Here is a 17963-nt window from a genome sequence, read left to right as displayed (position 1 = left end):
TGCAATTAGAGGAAAGCAGGTGGAAGCGGGCATGTAATTCATCACCGTGATCAGCGTCTCCCCAGGACCGATCAATGTTCCCATGTAAACACTGATCACGTGTGCGGCTCCACCTGTGAGACACGAGGGAGAGAAAAACAGTTTGAGCCATCACGCATGCCGTAACCGTGACATACTCTTCAAGTGTTGTACTTGCAATAGTTTACTTAAATTTTGTTTCTTCATCAAATAGTAATGTCAAATGTAAATAAAGTCAATCACTGAAATATCAACACCACATTGAGTAAGAAATACTGTGTTCCCTGTCTGTCGCTCACTTAGAAGTTGTGTCGAAGAAGCAACACTAGGGGTCTCTCTTGAGGGCCTCTTGCATCTCTGAACTTCAGAAAAGGCCAATGAGAAATTGGCAGACAGAACTTGCATGTCCCGCCCCCGGACATACGGGTATAAAGGGAGGGAAATAAGGGATTTTTCCTTCGGAACTAAGCAGTTGTGTGATCAGCGAGCTACATTCACTGACTGTTCACTTCATCTCTACAGAGCGTATGCTGTTGGATCTACAGCGCATATCAGCGGCTTTCTCCTCTGCACAACAGAGTGGTGAGAGTGGTGGTGGCGTAGTGGGCTAAAGCACATAACTGTTAATCAGAAGGTCACTGGTTCGATCCCCACGGCCACCACCATTGTGTCCTTGAGCAAGGCACTTAACTCCAGGTTGCTCTGGGGGAATTGTCCCTGTAATAAGTGCACTGTAAGTCACAGCTTTGCCCCTGGGCGCTTCTAAAGAGAATATTTTCACTAAAAGAGTTTACTTCTCTAAAAGAGCAATACACAGCGGAGTTTAACATCCTTTTCAGGATGCGTCTTTATAAAGCTGCACTTCCGCCCCTGTGTAGTTCCCGATGCGGTAGAGATCTCTCCGCTCCTGATGGTCACAGCGTTTGTGTATGGTTTGTGTTCTCACTGCGAGAACCTTACCATGGCAACGTTGCGGTCACTGCTTTCCTTCCTAAAAGAACGCCACTCCAGCCACCCCACGCGTCGCTCCTTCTTCCCACGGGATTTAGAACAACCCGGCTGGCGATGGAAGCGATTTGGGGATGACAGCGGGCTCGGTTTAGCTGGGTACATCCACCACCGCACCCCGACACGCTCGCTGATTTCCGCCCGGGCTCGGGGTGACAGCGGCTCGCCTCATGGCCATTCTGCTTATCCCCTTGAGCTGGATGATGAGCTCACCGCTGCATCGGAGAGTGTTCCAGTGTCTGACGTGGAAGACTCGAATGGGCTGCCAACCTCGGGTCGGTGCGCCCAGTCTGAGGCTGACGCCCAGATGACTGACATGCTTGCCCAGGCTGCCCTCAGTGTGGGATTGGATTGGAACCCTCCGTCCTCCCCACAGCCTTCACAGCCATTCGACTCAAAGACGCGATAGAGCCTGTCCCTCTAGCTGAGATGAAGATGGGTTTCTACAGCCTTTACTTCATTGTTCCCAAGAAAGGCGACGGCTTACGACCAATCTTGGACTTGCAAGTTTTCAACCGGGCCCTGCACAAACTCCCGTTCAAAATGCTCACGCAAAGCCACATTTTAACTTGTGTCCAGCATCAAGATTGGTTCGCAGCGGTAGACCTGAAGGACACGTACTTCCACGTATCTATCTTGCCTCGACACCGACCCTTTCTACGGTTCGCATTCGACGGCCAGGCGTATCAGTACAAGGTCCTCCCCTTCAGCATGTCCCTGTCAGCTCGTGTCTTCACGAAGGTCGCAGAGGCAGCCCTTGCCCCGCTAAGGGAAGTGGGCATCTGCATACTCAAATACCGACGACTGGCTCATCCTGGCCCACTCCAGAGAGTTACTATGCACCCACAGGGACCAGGTGCTCAGGCACCTCAGCCACCTAGGGCTTCAGGTCAACTGGGAAAAGAGCAAGCTCGCCCCGGTTCAGAGCATCTCTTTTCTCGGCATGGAGTTAGACTCCAGTGTCCCTCACCAATGAACGCATGCAGTCAGTGCTGAAATGCCTCACCTTTGTCAAGCCAGGCATGGCCGTTCCTCTAAAACATTTACAGAGTCTCCTGGGGCATATGGCATACCACAGATGCAACGGGCAGATATGCTGGCTCCTGGAAAGGGCTCCCGCTACGTTGGCACATCAACTGCCTAGAGTTGCTGGCTATATTTCTTGCCCTATGCCCATTAATTCGAGGCAAGCACATCTTGATCCATTCAGACAGCACCGCGACGGTAGCGTACAGAAATCGCCAAGGCGGCGTGCACTCCCATCATATGTCACAACTCGCCCGCCATCTCCTTCTTTTGAGCCAGCAGCGCCACTCACATCCCAGGCAACCTCAACACGGCAGTGAACGCGCTGTCACAACAAGTTACACTCAGCAGAGAGTGGAGACTCCTCACCCAATCGGTCCAGCTGGTTTGGGAACAGTTCGGCAAAGCACAGGTAGACCTGTTCGCTTCCCAAGAGCAAGTGGACGGCAAGTCCTTGGGTAAGCACGACTTGATTATCAGGTTCCTTAGAGGTGCCCAGAGGTTGAACCCTCCTCAGCCAAGCCTGTTCCCCTCCTAGGATCTCTCAGTGGTCCTCTCGGGCCTCCAGAGACCCCCCTTCAAGCCGCTAGAATCAGTTGAGCTCAAGGCCCTCTCCTTGAAGATAGTCCTCCTGATCACGCTCACTTCCATCAAGAGGGTTGGGGACCCCTGCAGGGACCAAGTAGTGAACCTGCAATCGCTGCCCCGGGAGGAGGAAGACTCAGCCCTTTCGTTGCTGTGTCCAGTACTTGCCATGCGTACTTAAGTGGACCGCACGCAGAGCTTTAGACGTTCTGAGCAGCTCTTTGTCTGCTTTGGTGGACAGCGGAAAGGGAACGCTGTCTCCAAAAAGAAGCTTTCCCACTGGGTTCTTGATGCCATAGCATTGGCTTATCACACCCAGGCTGTTCCCTCCCCCTTGCGGGTTCGAGCACACTCGACGAGAAGTGTGGCATCCTCGTGGGCACTGCCCAATGGCACCTCCCTAGCAGACATATGCAGAGGAGCGGGCTGGGCAACACCCATTACCTTTATGAGCTTTTACAATCTCAGGGTTGAGTTGGATTCATCCCGTGTTCCCTCAGGTTTGAGCCAGTAGAACTTGATAACGCAGAAACAACTTACCGGGTGTACCGCTTGCATCTAGCGCCTTTCCCCTCCACTGAGGTGATCACGTGCGCTCTCGTGATCTCCAGGAGACCTCACTAACTCGGCTCCCTGGATGACTCCTCCCTAGCCCTCTAGTCCACGAATTCAGCGGAGGAATTCCCCGACCAGCCCACTATGGGTACTGAAACTACTCTGTACTAGAATAGGTGCTCCACAGGGCAGGCCCCTGTGTGGATTAATCCCCTGTGTGTATTTTTCCATGGTACGGTACTGCGAGCAGACCCCTACTCCCTTGGGCAGTCCCCGCTGCCCCCCGGTTGCCGTGTTGTAGCAACTCCTCCCTCTCAGCAGGTAGGATCTACCACCACACCAATTTCCACATGTGGCCTGAAAACCCATGTGATGTATTTTGCCACACTTTACCTCCTCTAGCCTGGGCAGGTGTAGTCTCTGCAGGGTCTTTTCCCTCTGAAAGAATAGGAGTTCGAAAATAAATCATTTTTTAGAGATTTAACATATTTTAATGAATTATCAAAGTTGGTTTAGAAAGGGGGGCTTGGTAGATCAGTGAGTATTGATGCTGACTTCCTCCCCTGGAATCGTGAGTTCAAATCCAGGGTGTGCTGAGAGACTCCAGCCAGGTCTCCTAAGCAACCAAATTGGCCCGGTTGCTATGCAGCCAGATTGAGGTGAGTAACCACCATGTAACAGGATTATGTATTTAAAATACAAAATATAAGTAACTGTATTCCACTAAAGTTACAGTTTAAATAATTGGTAATTAGAATACAGTTACATTCAAAATGTATTTTGATTACTGAAGAGATTACTTTGCATTTTATTGTAATTTGTTTCATTTAATATTTAGTCCTTTCAGATGGAAAACAATTGTACATATAAATGCGATCCAAAGTGCATTTGAACAGCGGTGAAACACTTTCTTATGATGTGTTACATTCATACGAGTAGACAGAGAAGTAGGTTTGAAGTAAGTTTGGAGCAGAAGAAATGGAAATTAACCTTGTGTAAATTGCCAGCTTTACACCAAGATAAAATGCTATTTCTAGCCATTTGACATGCACGTTACTAGAGGTGATCATGTTTTTTTTGTAATCAAGAAAATTCACGTTGGATCAGAATACAAATTTTTCTTAGTAAGACCTCTGATATTAGGCCAAAAATCCTATTCTTGATAAAAATGTGGAGAACTGGGCAATAAAATGGGGTTTTAAAATTTCTATTTCTAAGACAAAATATGTGCCGGTCTAGGAAATATTTGAAGGTAATTTAACATTTAATGGTTCTCCAATTGAAAGAGTTGCCTGTTTTAAATATTTAGGAGTTTGGGTTGATCACAAATTAACCTGGAGAATACTCAAAATAGTAAAAACAAACAAACAATCGAGTTATAATTATCATGCAATGTTTAACAGGTTACGAATGTTACAAATGTTACAAATTAAAGAATCCGTTTGATCAGATATGTCGAATGAGCTGATGAGCATGAAAAAAGGAAAATAATAGTCTCGAGCCGAATAGGTGGCTGGTGAGCGCGTGCATTCTATTGAAAACAAATTATATACATATATACACATTATATACATGTTACCTTATAGTTGAGGTTTTTTTTTTTACGTTGAGATTATTGTGTGGTGCTTTCATCTCTTTTAGAGACATATAACGATTCAGAGAGGTGACTCATTACCTGAGCTGCAGGATTGTCATGATAAAATGGGCCTAGGGGTGAATTGGTCATTTGTTGTATACATTTTTATTGTTTCTTTTAAAACGATGCTGAATTTTCTTTCTTTTTTAGTTTTTTTGACATATTTTATTTTACATAAAGAAAAATGCATGCTGTAGATGTTCTTGTGAAATAAAATATATTTTATATAAAATGCCCATAAGTTTCAAGCATTATTTTTCACCATCATGATCAGGAAGTAACTCTCATAATACAATGAAACGGATAATTATATACAATTATATTACACAAGATCAATGTTTTAAAATGCTTATTGTACTTCACCTTAATGTATCATTATAACATATGTATAAAGTATGACGTTTCGTGTGTAATAAAAGCATGCACTTTCATGTCTAATAAAAACAAACTACGCTCAAAACGTTAGGTGGCGCTACTCGGTTTAGAACGTAAGCTCCGCCCCTCACTTCCGGTTCTGGCGCTGGAGTTAGAACGTAAACTCAGCCACTCACTTCCGGTTCTGGCGCTGGAGTTAGAACGTAAACTCAGCCTCAGGTCCTGAAACTGGTGATGCTGCGGGTCTGTATCTGTCCATATACTATTGGTAAAACCAGGTCCCAGGACCTTTGGTGCACAATTCCACATATTGGCGTAAGACAGCAAGGACTAGACTACTGCTACCTGAGACAAGCGGGATTAAACTATTGTTCCTGTTACTGGATTCTTCGGAGACATCTCTACGACTTCTACAATTACGAAAAGGTCTTTTATCACGATATGTGGTTTTGTGTTTTGTTTTTTTAACAATCATTAGTTAAATCATTAGTTATCACAAGTTAGCTTTTTAATGTTAGATCATAAAGATGTTTTCCCTTTTAACAGCAGAAAAAAAAAACTAAAATACTGACCATACAGATTAAGAAATTATTCCAAACAATAAAAGATTTGTTTTTATATTTTTACTCTCACAATAAAAACAAAATATGTTGTTCTTTTCTTAAATCAACACCATACCGCGTTCTGGTGTCACATTAACTTTCTGTGAAGCTGCGCGTGCAAAAATGAACATAAACTCAGCAAATAGCCAGTTTTCTTCATTCATTTTGTTGATCTGCTCAATTAAGTGAAACATTTCGCGTCACTGCCTGTTTGTTTCTTTAATACGTTTGTGTTGTTTTATTCTGTTGTGTTCCGTTGATGCGTAATTGTTGCGTGAATCCTAATAGTATGTTGTTTATCTTTTGATATGTAAATCTAAATGGGTCACACACACTATTCCATATTAATTGAACTGATATCTAATTTAACTATCTTGCCTAATCGTTTAACAAGAGACATTGTCGGTCAGGAAAAAAACAACATCATGTGATAGCCTATTTATATTTCAAGTGTTTTATTTACTCGTTTGTTCATCGTTTATTTTTATATCTTACAAAATATTTTTCCAGTTTTGGTTTTGAGAATTTCTAGGCTATTTATTTTCGTTTATTCCTTACTTTTTGTCTCTATAGTTGTAGACATACATTTAGCTACTTTTTCCTGTTATCTGTATATTTATTCGTTCATCTGTTTATAATATATATATAAAGTTTTACTTAAACTTACTAAAGTTAATTAGAATGTTCTGGCAAGGTTATTAGTGTCCAATAGGCCAATCGCATGTTTAATGCCAGCTCTTAAGCACATAGATGATATGATAATGTTGTATTATTATGGTTACATATTGTAGAACTTTAAAATGTACAACAATGGTAATATTACATTATTTCTGAACATTGAAACTCAAAACGTTTTCTGATAGGTCTCCTCCCCAGTAAGCTATATTAAAAATGTGTCGGTCAACAGTTAAGGACCATCATTGTCAGGTAAAAAAGGAAAAGTTTTGGAGTGTCATTTCTCTTTCAAGTGTTTTATATATTAGGCTACTTTCTTTATAATTTCTACTCTTTAAAAAATCCCAATTTCCAGAAAATAAATTATTTCAAAATTTCTTTTTTTTTAAAATTATTTCTTGCCAAGTTTTGGTGGTGCAGCGGTTAGCACTGTCGGCCTCACAGCAAGAAGGTCGTGGGTTCAAACCCTGGTTGCCCCGGCCTTTCTGTGTGGAGTTTGCATGTTCTCCCGTGTCTGCGTGGGTTCTCTCCGGGTACTCCGGCTTCCTCCCACCATCCAAAAAAGACATGCAGGCTAGGTTAATTGGTGTCTCCAAAAAAATTGCCCTAGGTGTGGATGTGGAGGTGAGTGTGAGTGTATGTCTGTCTATGTGTGGCCCTGCGATGGACTGGCGACCATGGTCCAGGGTGTCCCCCGCCTTTCGCCAAATGTTAGCTGGGATAGGCTCCAGCCCCCCGCGACCCTGTACACAGGATAAGCGGTTGACGATGGATGGATGGATGGATGGTATTCTTGTAATTTCTTTTTAAAAGGTAATTTCTGTTAACTCACAAATTGAGACTATAATGCAACTGATTCAAAACATGAAAAATAGTTCAAGAAAAAAAGTTAAAAGTTAAAATTAACAAAATAATTCAGTGCAACCACATACAATATAAAACAAAATGACTTAAATCAAAAGGCCATTTTCACAGTTATTTTCAACAACATCAAGATAGAGAATTCTGGATTAGAGTTTGTTGTGTTTGCTATAACTACAAATAAACAGAAACAAACGCGACGGAATAAGTAGGATGTCCTCTTTCTTTTGTAAAATACCGTTAAACTGCTTTTTTCCTGTGTGACTAATGTGCAATTTTGACACAAATGAATTCATTTTGATCAATGTATCACTTTTTATTTTAAACCTGTGATAAAACATCGATGCTTGTGTTTTACATTTTTAAGAAAACAACAAAAATGGCAGCAAACAGCCGCTTTTATAATTATTGTTTTGCGATCTTTGCGATTGTTTTTCTTTCTGATTAATTTTCTGATAAAACTACCTTTTGTTGTTGAAATGACGTCGTTCCAACGGGAGCGCGAAGTGGAGGGCGGGCCCACCTTCTTCATGTAGCCAATCAGATGAGCTAATCGCTAACTCTCGATTTACTCTTATCTGATTGGTTTAAAAACACTGCCAGTCACCAGAACACATCATTTGGCTCAGACGCGTTCTCGTTGCTGCAATGGTACTTTTAATGCACACATGTTAAATAATAAATAAATAAATTAACAAATGAATAAATAAATCATGATTACTTAAGGTTACAAATATTGCCCTTTAATAAAAATTATAATTTCGGTCACTGCTGTGAACTGACCACTGCATAGAATATGAATAATATTAATGTCTTCATGAGTCAGCTATCAACAACAGACATAAACAAACCATGGTACCAGCACAAAAACACATTATTATCAACAAAACTTTCCAAATATCTTGATATCATTTTTCAGTCAATATTACACACCCGTTATATACAGTATTAATTTGTATTCCTTCAGGTCTTAAAAAGCCTTATATTTGACTTAAAAAAAGTGTGAAGCAACCCTGGTTTATAATTTAAATGTATAAAGATAATAAATACATGATGTATTATTTTGAATGTTGATGTTTGTGTTAAAGTACATTATTATATTTTTGGTAATTTTAATGTGATCTTATGTTTTTCCTTAGATGCCTAAGCTGAAGAGATTTCGTATGCGACGCCAGTCGTTGATCAAGAATAGGAAGTCTGATGTCTCTAATTCCCCTGTTTGCGTGTGTCCAGATGTGTCTGGCATCGTAGCAGGCAATGAGGTAAGATTGCAGTCTGCAGAAGTGAATGAAGAATTTACAGGTGTTGCCTGCAGTGTAGTTTCAATAGTCAAGCACAAGATACATAATGTGTGTACATGGCAGAAATCAGATCTTCAAGACATTCATAATAAGGGAAGAAAATTAGTTAAGGACATGAAAGCTGAGTCTAATGGAGACCGTCAGTTTCCTCATAATTTTGCTGGGCAATATAATGTTCTCAATAAAACATGCAATGTAAAAGTAGGCAAGGCATTGGATGGCTCAAAGAACGAGCTGTATGAGAAAGTACAAGAGATGCTGTTCAGTCATGAATATTGTTTAATGACCATAAATGGAGACATGTGCACTATTGTGAAACATCACAATTTCTATGTCGTTGTAGACTGTAATGTCCGTAACGCATGTGGTTTAGGCTCTGACATTGGTACATCAGTTGTTGTTTTTAACACAAACTGGCAAGACTTAGTTTTTCACATGCGGATAATTTAATGACGAGCTTGTCTGCAGATAAGTTTAGTATTTGTGGTATTAATGTAGACATCATCTCATCAGATATACCATCCTTTGACATTAGTGATGATGTTGGAGAAATACGTACATGTACAGTCAAAGATACTGAACAAAGCCTGCCATCTACATCGAATGAAAGAGAAAGTGTTATTCGTGGATCATTTAATCAGGGTAATAGGCAGTTCCAGTGGGCAGGAAAACAGTGTGTTGCGATTAGTTTGGCTGCAGTGGCAAAGCACAGTGTACGTAGTGTGTTCTCACGGGGAAAAAAAGATTTAGATAATGTTGTGACTGATGGTGACAGCTTGTATACCAGTTTGCGTCAAAGTGGTTCAATCACTGATCCAACGAAGGACAAGTTGTTGTGCATTCAAGATCTTCCTCAACAATACTCTTTTATTTCAAATGCATTTAAATTTGAATATGGCGACTTTGTTTCTGGATTTGTAGATGTGGTTGACGAATAATTTATTTTGTCTGGTGCATGTGTAACATAGCTTGATGGTTTACAATCAATGTTTGAAAAATATGATACATGCTTTTTAACTTTAAATGGTAATACCTGTGGTATTATTAAGCAAAATGGACAGTTTGCTATAGTAGATTCTCATACCCGTAGTAGTGCTGGGATGGTTGATGGGGATAGGTTTAGTGTGGTTGTATATTACAATACAATGATTGTATTTGGTGTAACTAAAGGCACCAGGGTGGCGGTGCCACCGGCTTGGGCCCACAATCGCTGCTCACAGCTATATTTGAGCTTGAAATCATGATCGCTAGGGAGACTTTAGATGTCAAGATTTATAGTAAAAAAGGAGTTGCACTTTGGTCTGTTCTTACCGAAAATAGAGCTTGAATCAAGATTGTGATCTTTGAAAGATTAATTGTTCAGCTCTATTGGCAGCTAATCTTACACACCAACAGCTCTTATAAGGTTCCAGTATGGTGTCCTGCATCTGCAAAACCTCTTCCCCATTTTAATGATGATTAGATAAATAAAACAATATTTTGTTAAACTTTGATTATTTCAACTGTATATTGACTTGCCTGCTGTGTGTTAACATACTTCTGATGTCATTATTAAAGTCCATCATTCATAATTTGAGTTGTTGTCTAGTGTTTGATTAGAATTGACTAAAATTAGTGTTGGGCCTCAAGATATGCATTATCTCCTTGAAGCTGGTGGGACACCAACAAATCTGTTTTGCAACAGTAGTCAGACACTTGAGTGGAGAAGCAACTGAATCTCCCTTCTCATGAGCAGAATCAGCTTTATTGCCAGGTATGTGTACACATACGAGGAATTTGACTCAGGATTGTACATTGCTCACAATGTGCTTACTCATACAAAAATACAGTAACACAATAATAAAATAAAATCAGACACAGGCTACAGTGTAGACAACACAAATATACACACTATGAACAAAAACAATATAGACATATTGACAAATAGTGCAGTGATCAGAGTGCAAAGGATGCAGGAGTAAAGTTATTATTATCATTATTATGTACATGTCGGAGGTGGATGTATACAGGTACACATACATACATACATGTACACAGTGCGATGAAGCATAGTGCAAAGGATGCTGGAATAAATAGTATAAGTATTTTGTGCAGGAGTTGTGACTTGAGGTAGGTGGATTGGTATACAGTATATACAATATGACAATATGAACAGCTCTAAAATAGAGAATGGTAAATATATAGTAAGTAGTAACCAGTAAACAGGTGGCTGATTAGAGACAGAGTTACTGGGTTATTGCACAGGAATTGTTCCTCACACTGTGAGTCAGAAATCAGCGGTTCATCAGAGTGATGGTTTGTGGGAAGAAACTGTTTCTGTGTCTGTCTGGTTTTGGTGTACATTGCTCTGTAGCGCCTACCAGAGGGGAGAAGCTGGAACAGGTTGTGTCCGGGGTGAGATGGATCTGCAGTGAAGTTTCCTGCCCATTTCCCGACTCTGGAAATGTATAAGTCCTGAATGGAGGGCAGGTTGACACCAATTATCTTTTCTGCAGTCCTGACTGTCCGTTGTAGTCTGCTCCTGTCCTTTTTGGTGTCGGGTCCAAACCAGACAGTGATGGAGGTGCAGAGAACAGACAGGATGATGGCTGTGTAAAAGTGGATCAGCAGCTCCTTGGGTAGGTTGCGCTTCCTAAGCTGGCGCAGGAAGTACATCCTCTGTTGGGCCTTCTTGATGATGGTGTTAGTGTTGGGCTCCCACTTCAGGTCCTGGGATATAGTGGAACCCAGAAACCTGAAGGGTTACACAACAGACACAGGGCTGTTGAGTATGGTGATGGGGGGTAGAGTGGGAGGGCTCCTCCAGAAGTCCACAGTCATCTCCACATTTTTGAGCATGTTAAGCTCCAGGTTGTTCTGACCGCACCAGAGAGCCAGCTGATCAACCTCCCATCTGTAGGCCGACTCATCACCGTCCCGGATGAGGCCGATGACCGTTGTATCATCAGCGAACTACAGGAGTTTGACAGATGTGTCTCCTGGGGTGCAGTTGTTGGTGTAGAGGGAGAAGAGCAGTGGGGAGAGCACACACCCCCTTGGGGGCGCCAGTGCTGATAGTCCGGGTGCTGGATGTGATGTTCTGCAGTCTCACCTGCTGATTCCTGTCAGTCAGGAAGTTTGTGATCCACTGACAGGTAGAGGCTGGCACAGTGAGCTGGGTGAGTTTGGTGCTGAGGATGTCTGAGATGATGGTGTTGAACGCCGAGCTGAAGTCCACGAACAGGATCCTTGCATATGTCCCTGGAGCGTCGACATGTTGCAGGATGTAATGCAGTCCCAAGTTGACCGGATGGAGAATCTCACCTGCGCATGCGCATCACCTGTCCTCCTCGACTGCCTGTCAGACTCGACAACTTGCATAACACACATGCAGTGCAGAAAATGTCAAGAGGCAAGGGGGTCTGACTTAAGTGAGGGTGTGTTAAAGTAGTGTTTCTCAGCTGGTTTCATCTAGTATATTTGACCACGCTCATTGCTGCTAATAATACTCAAGGTATCAAATCACTTTATTGTCACACAACCATATACACAAGTGCAACAGTGGGTGAAATTCTTGGGTGCAGAAGGGTCACGTGGGACACCGAGCATGTAGGACGTGTCTCCCTTTTGCTCCGCGAGTTTGTGTTTATTTTAACTTTTTAACACAGTTTCTTTTCACTAATTTGACCGGTGTACATTTGTGACAAGTACTTTGTCAGTTTTGGTGTGTTTCGGGGTAATTTCAATCGACAATGTCGGCTGCACGTGGAAACTCTGCTCGCACAGGCCGTGCTAAGGCTTCTCCCTCGACTGAGCCTGCGTCTCCGCTGAAGGTGGTCACGGAACCCGAGTGTGTGCCTAATTTGGATCACCTCTGGGCTATGTTAGACCAGTTGAAAGGGGACATTTGCGGAAAAAATAGACTCGCTGTCTTGCGAGCTTTGAGCGGACATTTCTTCGGTAAGAGAGGAGCTTAGACACGCAATTGAACCGATGCAACAAAAACTTAGCTCTCATGATCAAGCTATCACAGAATTGCAGCGTGCGTGCACTGACCATAGTGACCTGCTAACTTCACTGGATTCAACAGTTTCCATGCTGAAAGCCGAGGTTAAACTGCTGGCCGACAAATGTGAGGACTTTGAGGGTAGAGCGAGGAGGAACAACATACGGCTGGTAGGTGTGCCGGAGGGGGCTGAAGGTGTGCGCCCAACCGAATGTATTGCCCAGTGATGGTAAACCACCCCGACCCTTTGTGATTCGTGTGCACTTTTTTTCATGTGAGGAATGACATTTTACGCCGGGCTAGCGAGGCTCCTCTTCTCCATCAAGGCAAGAAACTGTTTCTCTTTCCTGACTACACTTCGTCAGTTGTGAAGAAACGCGCTGCATTCGCGGACGTTAAACGTCTGTTACATGCGTGTTCTGGAGTGAAGTTTGGATTGAGGTTTCCCGCGACTCTAATGATCACTCTTCCCGGTGGAGTTACACACACCTTTGAGGACCCAGCCACTGCATTGGACTTTGTCAAGGTGAACTTAAAGTCTGGTGTCTCTTCTGGAGCTACAGTTTGAAAGCGGCTGGCAGTTTGTTGGTTAAACTGGGGGTTAATTTAACCCGGTTTCTGATGTTAAGCTGCCCTGTTTTAAGTTCGTGTCACTTGGACTTGAGACACTTTTCATATTTTGCTACTGTGTTTGTTTATATATTTATTTTATGCTTTATCACAAACTCGCATGAGCACTACTGGTTTGTGCTGTTAACGGAGCGTGTTAGGATGTTTTTGGTAGTTTGTGGGATTTGCACGCATCTTATTTGCAGGGTTCCCACGGGTCCTTGAAATCCTTGAAAGTTTGTGAAATTGAAAAATAAAATTCAAGGCCCTGGAAAGTTCTTGAAAATAAACATACATAGATACAGGTCCTTGAAAGTGCTTGAATTTATTTTGTGCAAGAAGTTTTCTGGAAAAAAAAATCTGTCCATTAATTTTTTATTTCGCCAACACTTCATGGCTTATGCTGCATACTAGCCTGCTTGACGTTTACGTTAGTTACGCGCATTTACGTTAAGTGTTTCCCGCGCGAGGTACTTTGTTTTGTACGTTGCCATGACGTTCGCGCGTGCTGGTACCTCAACGTTTCCCACTCAAAGACATTGCAAAAATAGGCTGAAACGTGATGCCTGGAAAATGTAAATTTCAGGATATTTGGCTCACCAAAGAAAATTATAAAGAATGGCTTGCCAGAGATCCAAAGGGCCATCACTTAGCCAGGTGCAAAGCCTGTTGCAAATCAATCAAAGTGGATAGCATGGGAGAAGCGGCGCTCAAGTCATGCGGCTGGATCTACACACAAGACGGCACTTCGGAAATCGAAAGCAGGTAAGTCCTACCATAGCCTGCATCTGACAGAAATGTTGATTGCATGTTAGCTGCTAGCTGTTTTTTGCTGTTACTTAAATGTCTTGCTGTGAAATGTCACGCCCGTTTCACACATACTGCGTGCGTATGGTACAGGAGCAGCACGCGCTATAGCGCTTTCACATTATGCTGCATTTGCAATGCGCAACTGATCCGCGGCTGTACCACAAACACTTACTCACTATTTGTATTTCAAATCCAGAAGTTATCAGCAACTTTTATTTAAAAAAAAGTTGGCACCAGTGCGATTCTCTTTTTACACATACTCTTTAATAGAGATTATCAATTAACAGATTATCACAAATGTTTTATTTAATGTAATGTTGAATATAATATAAACCCATGAGGAAAGCAAAACTTAAAAGTATTTTAATCTTACTTCTGGTTACATGGGCCTAAGCTCTTTTCAATGAAATTTCAAAAGTTAGAGATAATTTTAGAGTACAGTATAGGATGTACCGAATATTCTTCAGTTTTATGCAAAACAGAAATACGACAAATAGAATATCAGATCTTTGTCAAATATATCAAAATAATGCAAAACAAAAAGCTTTTTTGCATAGTTGTGTTTGACATATGAAAACTGTAACAATGTATCTTACAAGGTAACACGATGCAACCTTGCTCTCACTTGAAATGTGTGCCCACATCCACATTGAATTTGAGGATATTGGACCTGGAAAGTCCTTGAAAGGTCCTTGAATTTGAAGTTAACCAAAGTGTGGGAACCCTGTATTTGGGAAGACGCTTCAGCTCGTGGGGTGGTGGGTGGGTGTGTGAGGAGTTCTCCCTTTTTCTCTCGTTGTGTGTTTTGTGTTTTGTTTAGTCAGGTCGCCCATGTTTTAATTTATTTCTGTGACTGTTATACATTCCATGCTGCAGTGTACACTAATACTTGACTGGCATGCAGCAGTCTAGGATGCCTCGACAATCAGGAACGGGACTCAAATTTGTTAGCTGGAATTGTAATGGTGTAAATCAGCCTATTAAACGTAGCAAAGTTCTTCACCATCTTCAACAATTAGGAGCCCATATTGTTTTCCTTCAAGAAACTCACTTAAAATCTTCCAGCCATATCAGATTAAAGGGGAGGTGGTTCAGTCAAGTTTTCCATTCTAGTTTTAATTGTAAATCTAGGGGTGTTGCAATTTTGATTCACAAATCGGTTCCTTTTGTGTGCTCTAATGTAATAGCTGACCCCAACGGAAGGTTTGTGTTTGTAACGGGTCAGCTATATAGTAATTCTGTGATTCTGGCTAATGTGTATGGTCCAAACTGGGAAGATGACAATTTTTTCCATCAATGGTTCGCCAAATTACCTGACATGTCCCCACATCTACTTATTATGGGGGGTGACTTCAACTGTTGGCTTCATTCGGTATTAGATTGGTTTTCTACTAGACCAGGAGTGCCCTCAAAGTCTTCTAAGACCATTTTATCCTTTATGGATGAGTTCTCGGTCTCTGATCCATGGCGCTTTCTTAATCCGTCTGGTAAAATGTATTCTTTTTTTCTCTCATGTACATCACTCCTTTTCTCGTATTGATTATTTTCTCCTGGACAACCACTTTCTCCATTCTGTTCAATCTTGCTCTTATGATACTATTCTAATATCAGATCATGCCCCAACCACACTGGAGTTATTCATACAGGAGCGGGAACGTACGTGCCCCCCCTGGCATCTCAATACGCACCTGCTATCTAATGAGGATTTTGTTAAGTTTGTTTCTAATCAAATTGACTTTTTTCTTACTACCAACAGTACTCCAGGGATCTCGGCCTCCCTTCTTTGGGAGACTTTGAAAGCATACATTAGAGGTGAAATTATTTCATACAGCAGCTATGATAATAAACAAAGGGAAAAAAAATTAAAGGAATTGAGGTTACGAATCTCCCAGCTTGATAATATCTATGCTTCCTCCCCATCCCCTATCATATATAAGGATCGTCTCTCTCTTCAGGCTGAGTTTGATGTTCTTTCTACTAAAGAGGTTGAGGAGCTCTTATTTAAGGCTAAATGTTGTTATTATGAATCTGGGGATAAGGCGACCAAACTTTTGGCCCATCAGCTTCGACAGGCTTCCTCTTCTCAGCAGATTTCACAAATTAATACTCCTTCTGGCGTCACTACCGATCCTAAAAAAAATTAATGATCAGTTTAAACAGTTTTACTCTTCTTTATATACTTCTGAGGTTGGGTCTGATCTGTCTGCCCTGGATAGTTTTTTTGACTCACTGGAGTTGGTTAAGGTAGATGCGGATATTGCTGAGCAGTTAGAGGGGCCAATCACCATAGATGACCTTAAACGGGCAACATTTTCTATGCAGTCTGGAAAATGTCCAGGCCCGGATGGTTTTCCGACAGAGTTTTACAAGACCTTTTTTGACAAATTAGCACCAGTTTTGATAGAAATGTTCAATGAATCTCTTACTCTTTCTAAATTACCTCAGACTCTAAATCAGGCCTCCATATCATTACTCTTAAAAAAGAATAAGGACCCTCTGTCCTGCTCAAGTTATTGTCCAATTAGTCTTTTATCTGTAGATGTAAAACTTCTGTCCAAATTATTAGCTATGTGACTGGAATCTGTTTTGCCTTTAATAATCTATCCTGATCAGACAGGTTTTGTCCAGAACAGACATGAGTTCTTTAATCTCAGACAACTTCTCAGTGTTGTTTATAATCCTTCTACGTCAATGGGGCCGGAAGCCGTAATCTCATTAGACGCGGAGAAGGCTTTTGACAGAGTGGAGTAGAACTACCTTTTCTATGCTTTGGAGAAATTTGGTTTTGGCCAGGAGTTCATTTCTTGGATTAAGTTGCTATATTCATCCCCTGTGGCTTCAGTCAGAACTAATGACACCCATTCAGAGTATTTCCATTTGCACCGCTCCACTCATCAGGGCTGTCCTCTGAGTCCCCTTTATTTGCTATTGCTATTGAACCTCTGGCTATTGCGCTTAGTTTAGAGCCACGCGTCACTGGAATTACAAGATATGGTCTTGAACAGAAGGTCTCCTTCTATGCCGATGATTTATTACTATATGTGTCCAATCTCTCTATCTCAGTTCCAGCTTCTCTTGACATCCTTAGTTCATTTGGTCAGATTTCAGGCTATAAACTAAATTTGGATAAGAGTGAGCTGTTTCCTTTAAATCAAGGTGCCCAGAATGCTGCTCAGGGTTTCCCATTCAAAATTGTTCCATTTGGCTTTAAATACCTTGGTATCCGGATTTGTGACCGATTTGAAGATTTGTTTGGTTATAATTTTGCCCCCTTGTTAGATCAGATACGGATGGACTTTCAACGGTGGTCACTGTTGCCTCTTTCCCTTGTGGCCAGGGTCAATTCGGTTAAGATGAATATCCTTCCCAAATTGTCTTCTCTCTTCCAGTGTATACCCATCTTTCTCCCTCAGTCTTTTTTTTTCACAAATTAGACAAATCAATCACTGAGTTTATCTGGAACAGGAATTTCCCTCGTTTGCGAAAGGAGCTGTTGCAGAGACCTAAGACCATGGGGGCTTGGCCCTTCCTAACTTGAGGTTTTATTACTGGGCTTCCATCGAGTAATTCAGCTTTGGATTTCTCTGGAGGGGGCACCAGTTTCTCCTACATGGCCGAGTATGGAGATGTTTTCTGTTAAACCTGCTTCGTTGACTGCTCTCATTCACGCTCCTCTTAGCTTTTCTCCCTCCCTTTTTTGCAATAATATCTTAGTTAAATCCACTTTTAAAATTTGGAAGCAATTTCGATGCTATTTTGGTCTACAGACCTTCTCTTTCCTAGCACCTTTATCAGCTAACCCTGTTTTTCACCCTTCCTTAATTGATGGGGCTTTTTCGTTGTGGTCTGACTACGGCATCAAGGCATTTAGGGACTTGTATATTGCCGGTACATTTGCATCCTTCCAGCATCTCTCC

At 41.9% G+C, this 17963-nt stretch overlaps 1 protein-coding gene across 1 annotated transcript in view; it reads left to right on the top strand.

Annotated features, from left to right (window-relative positions):
- The first annotated feature begins 5395 nt into the window (after positions 1–5395).
- The window catches only part of LOC127618946 (uncharacterized), a 647429-nt gene continuing 634861 nt past the window's right edge, over positions 5396–17963 (top strand). The window contains 2 exon segments of the mRNA XM_052091648.1: positions 5396–5629; positions 8481–8603. Coding sequence (XP_051947608.1) covers positions 5438–5629; positions 8481–8603 — 315 coding nt within the window. The 5' untranslated portion in view covers positions 5396–5437.

Source organism: Xyrauchen texanus, chromosome 25 (genome assembly GCF_025860055.1).
Source record: "Xyrauchen texanus isolate HMW12.3.18 chromosome 25, RBS_HiC_50CHRs, whole genome shotgun sequence".
In the NCBI taxonomy this organism is placed as follows: Eukaryota; Metazoa; Chordata; class Actinopteri; order Cypriniformes; family Catostomidae; genus Xyrauchen; species Xyrauchen texanus.
The sequence above is the reverse complement of the archived record's forward strand: the minus strand, read 5'-3'. Positions and strand labels throughout refer to the sequence as shown.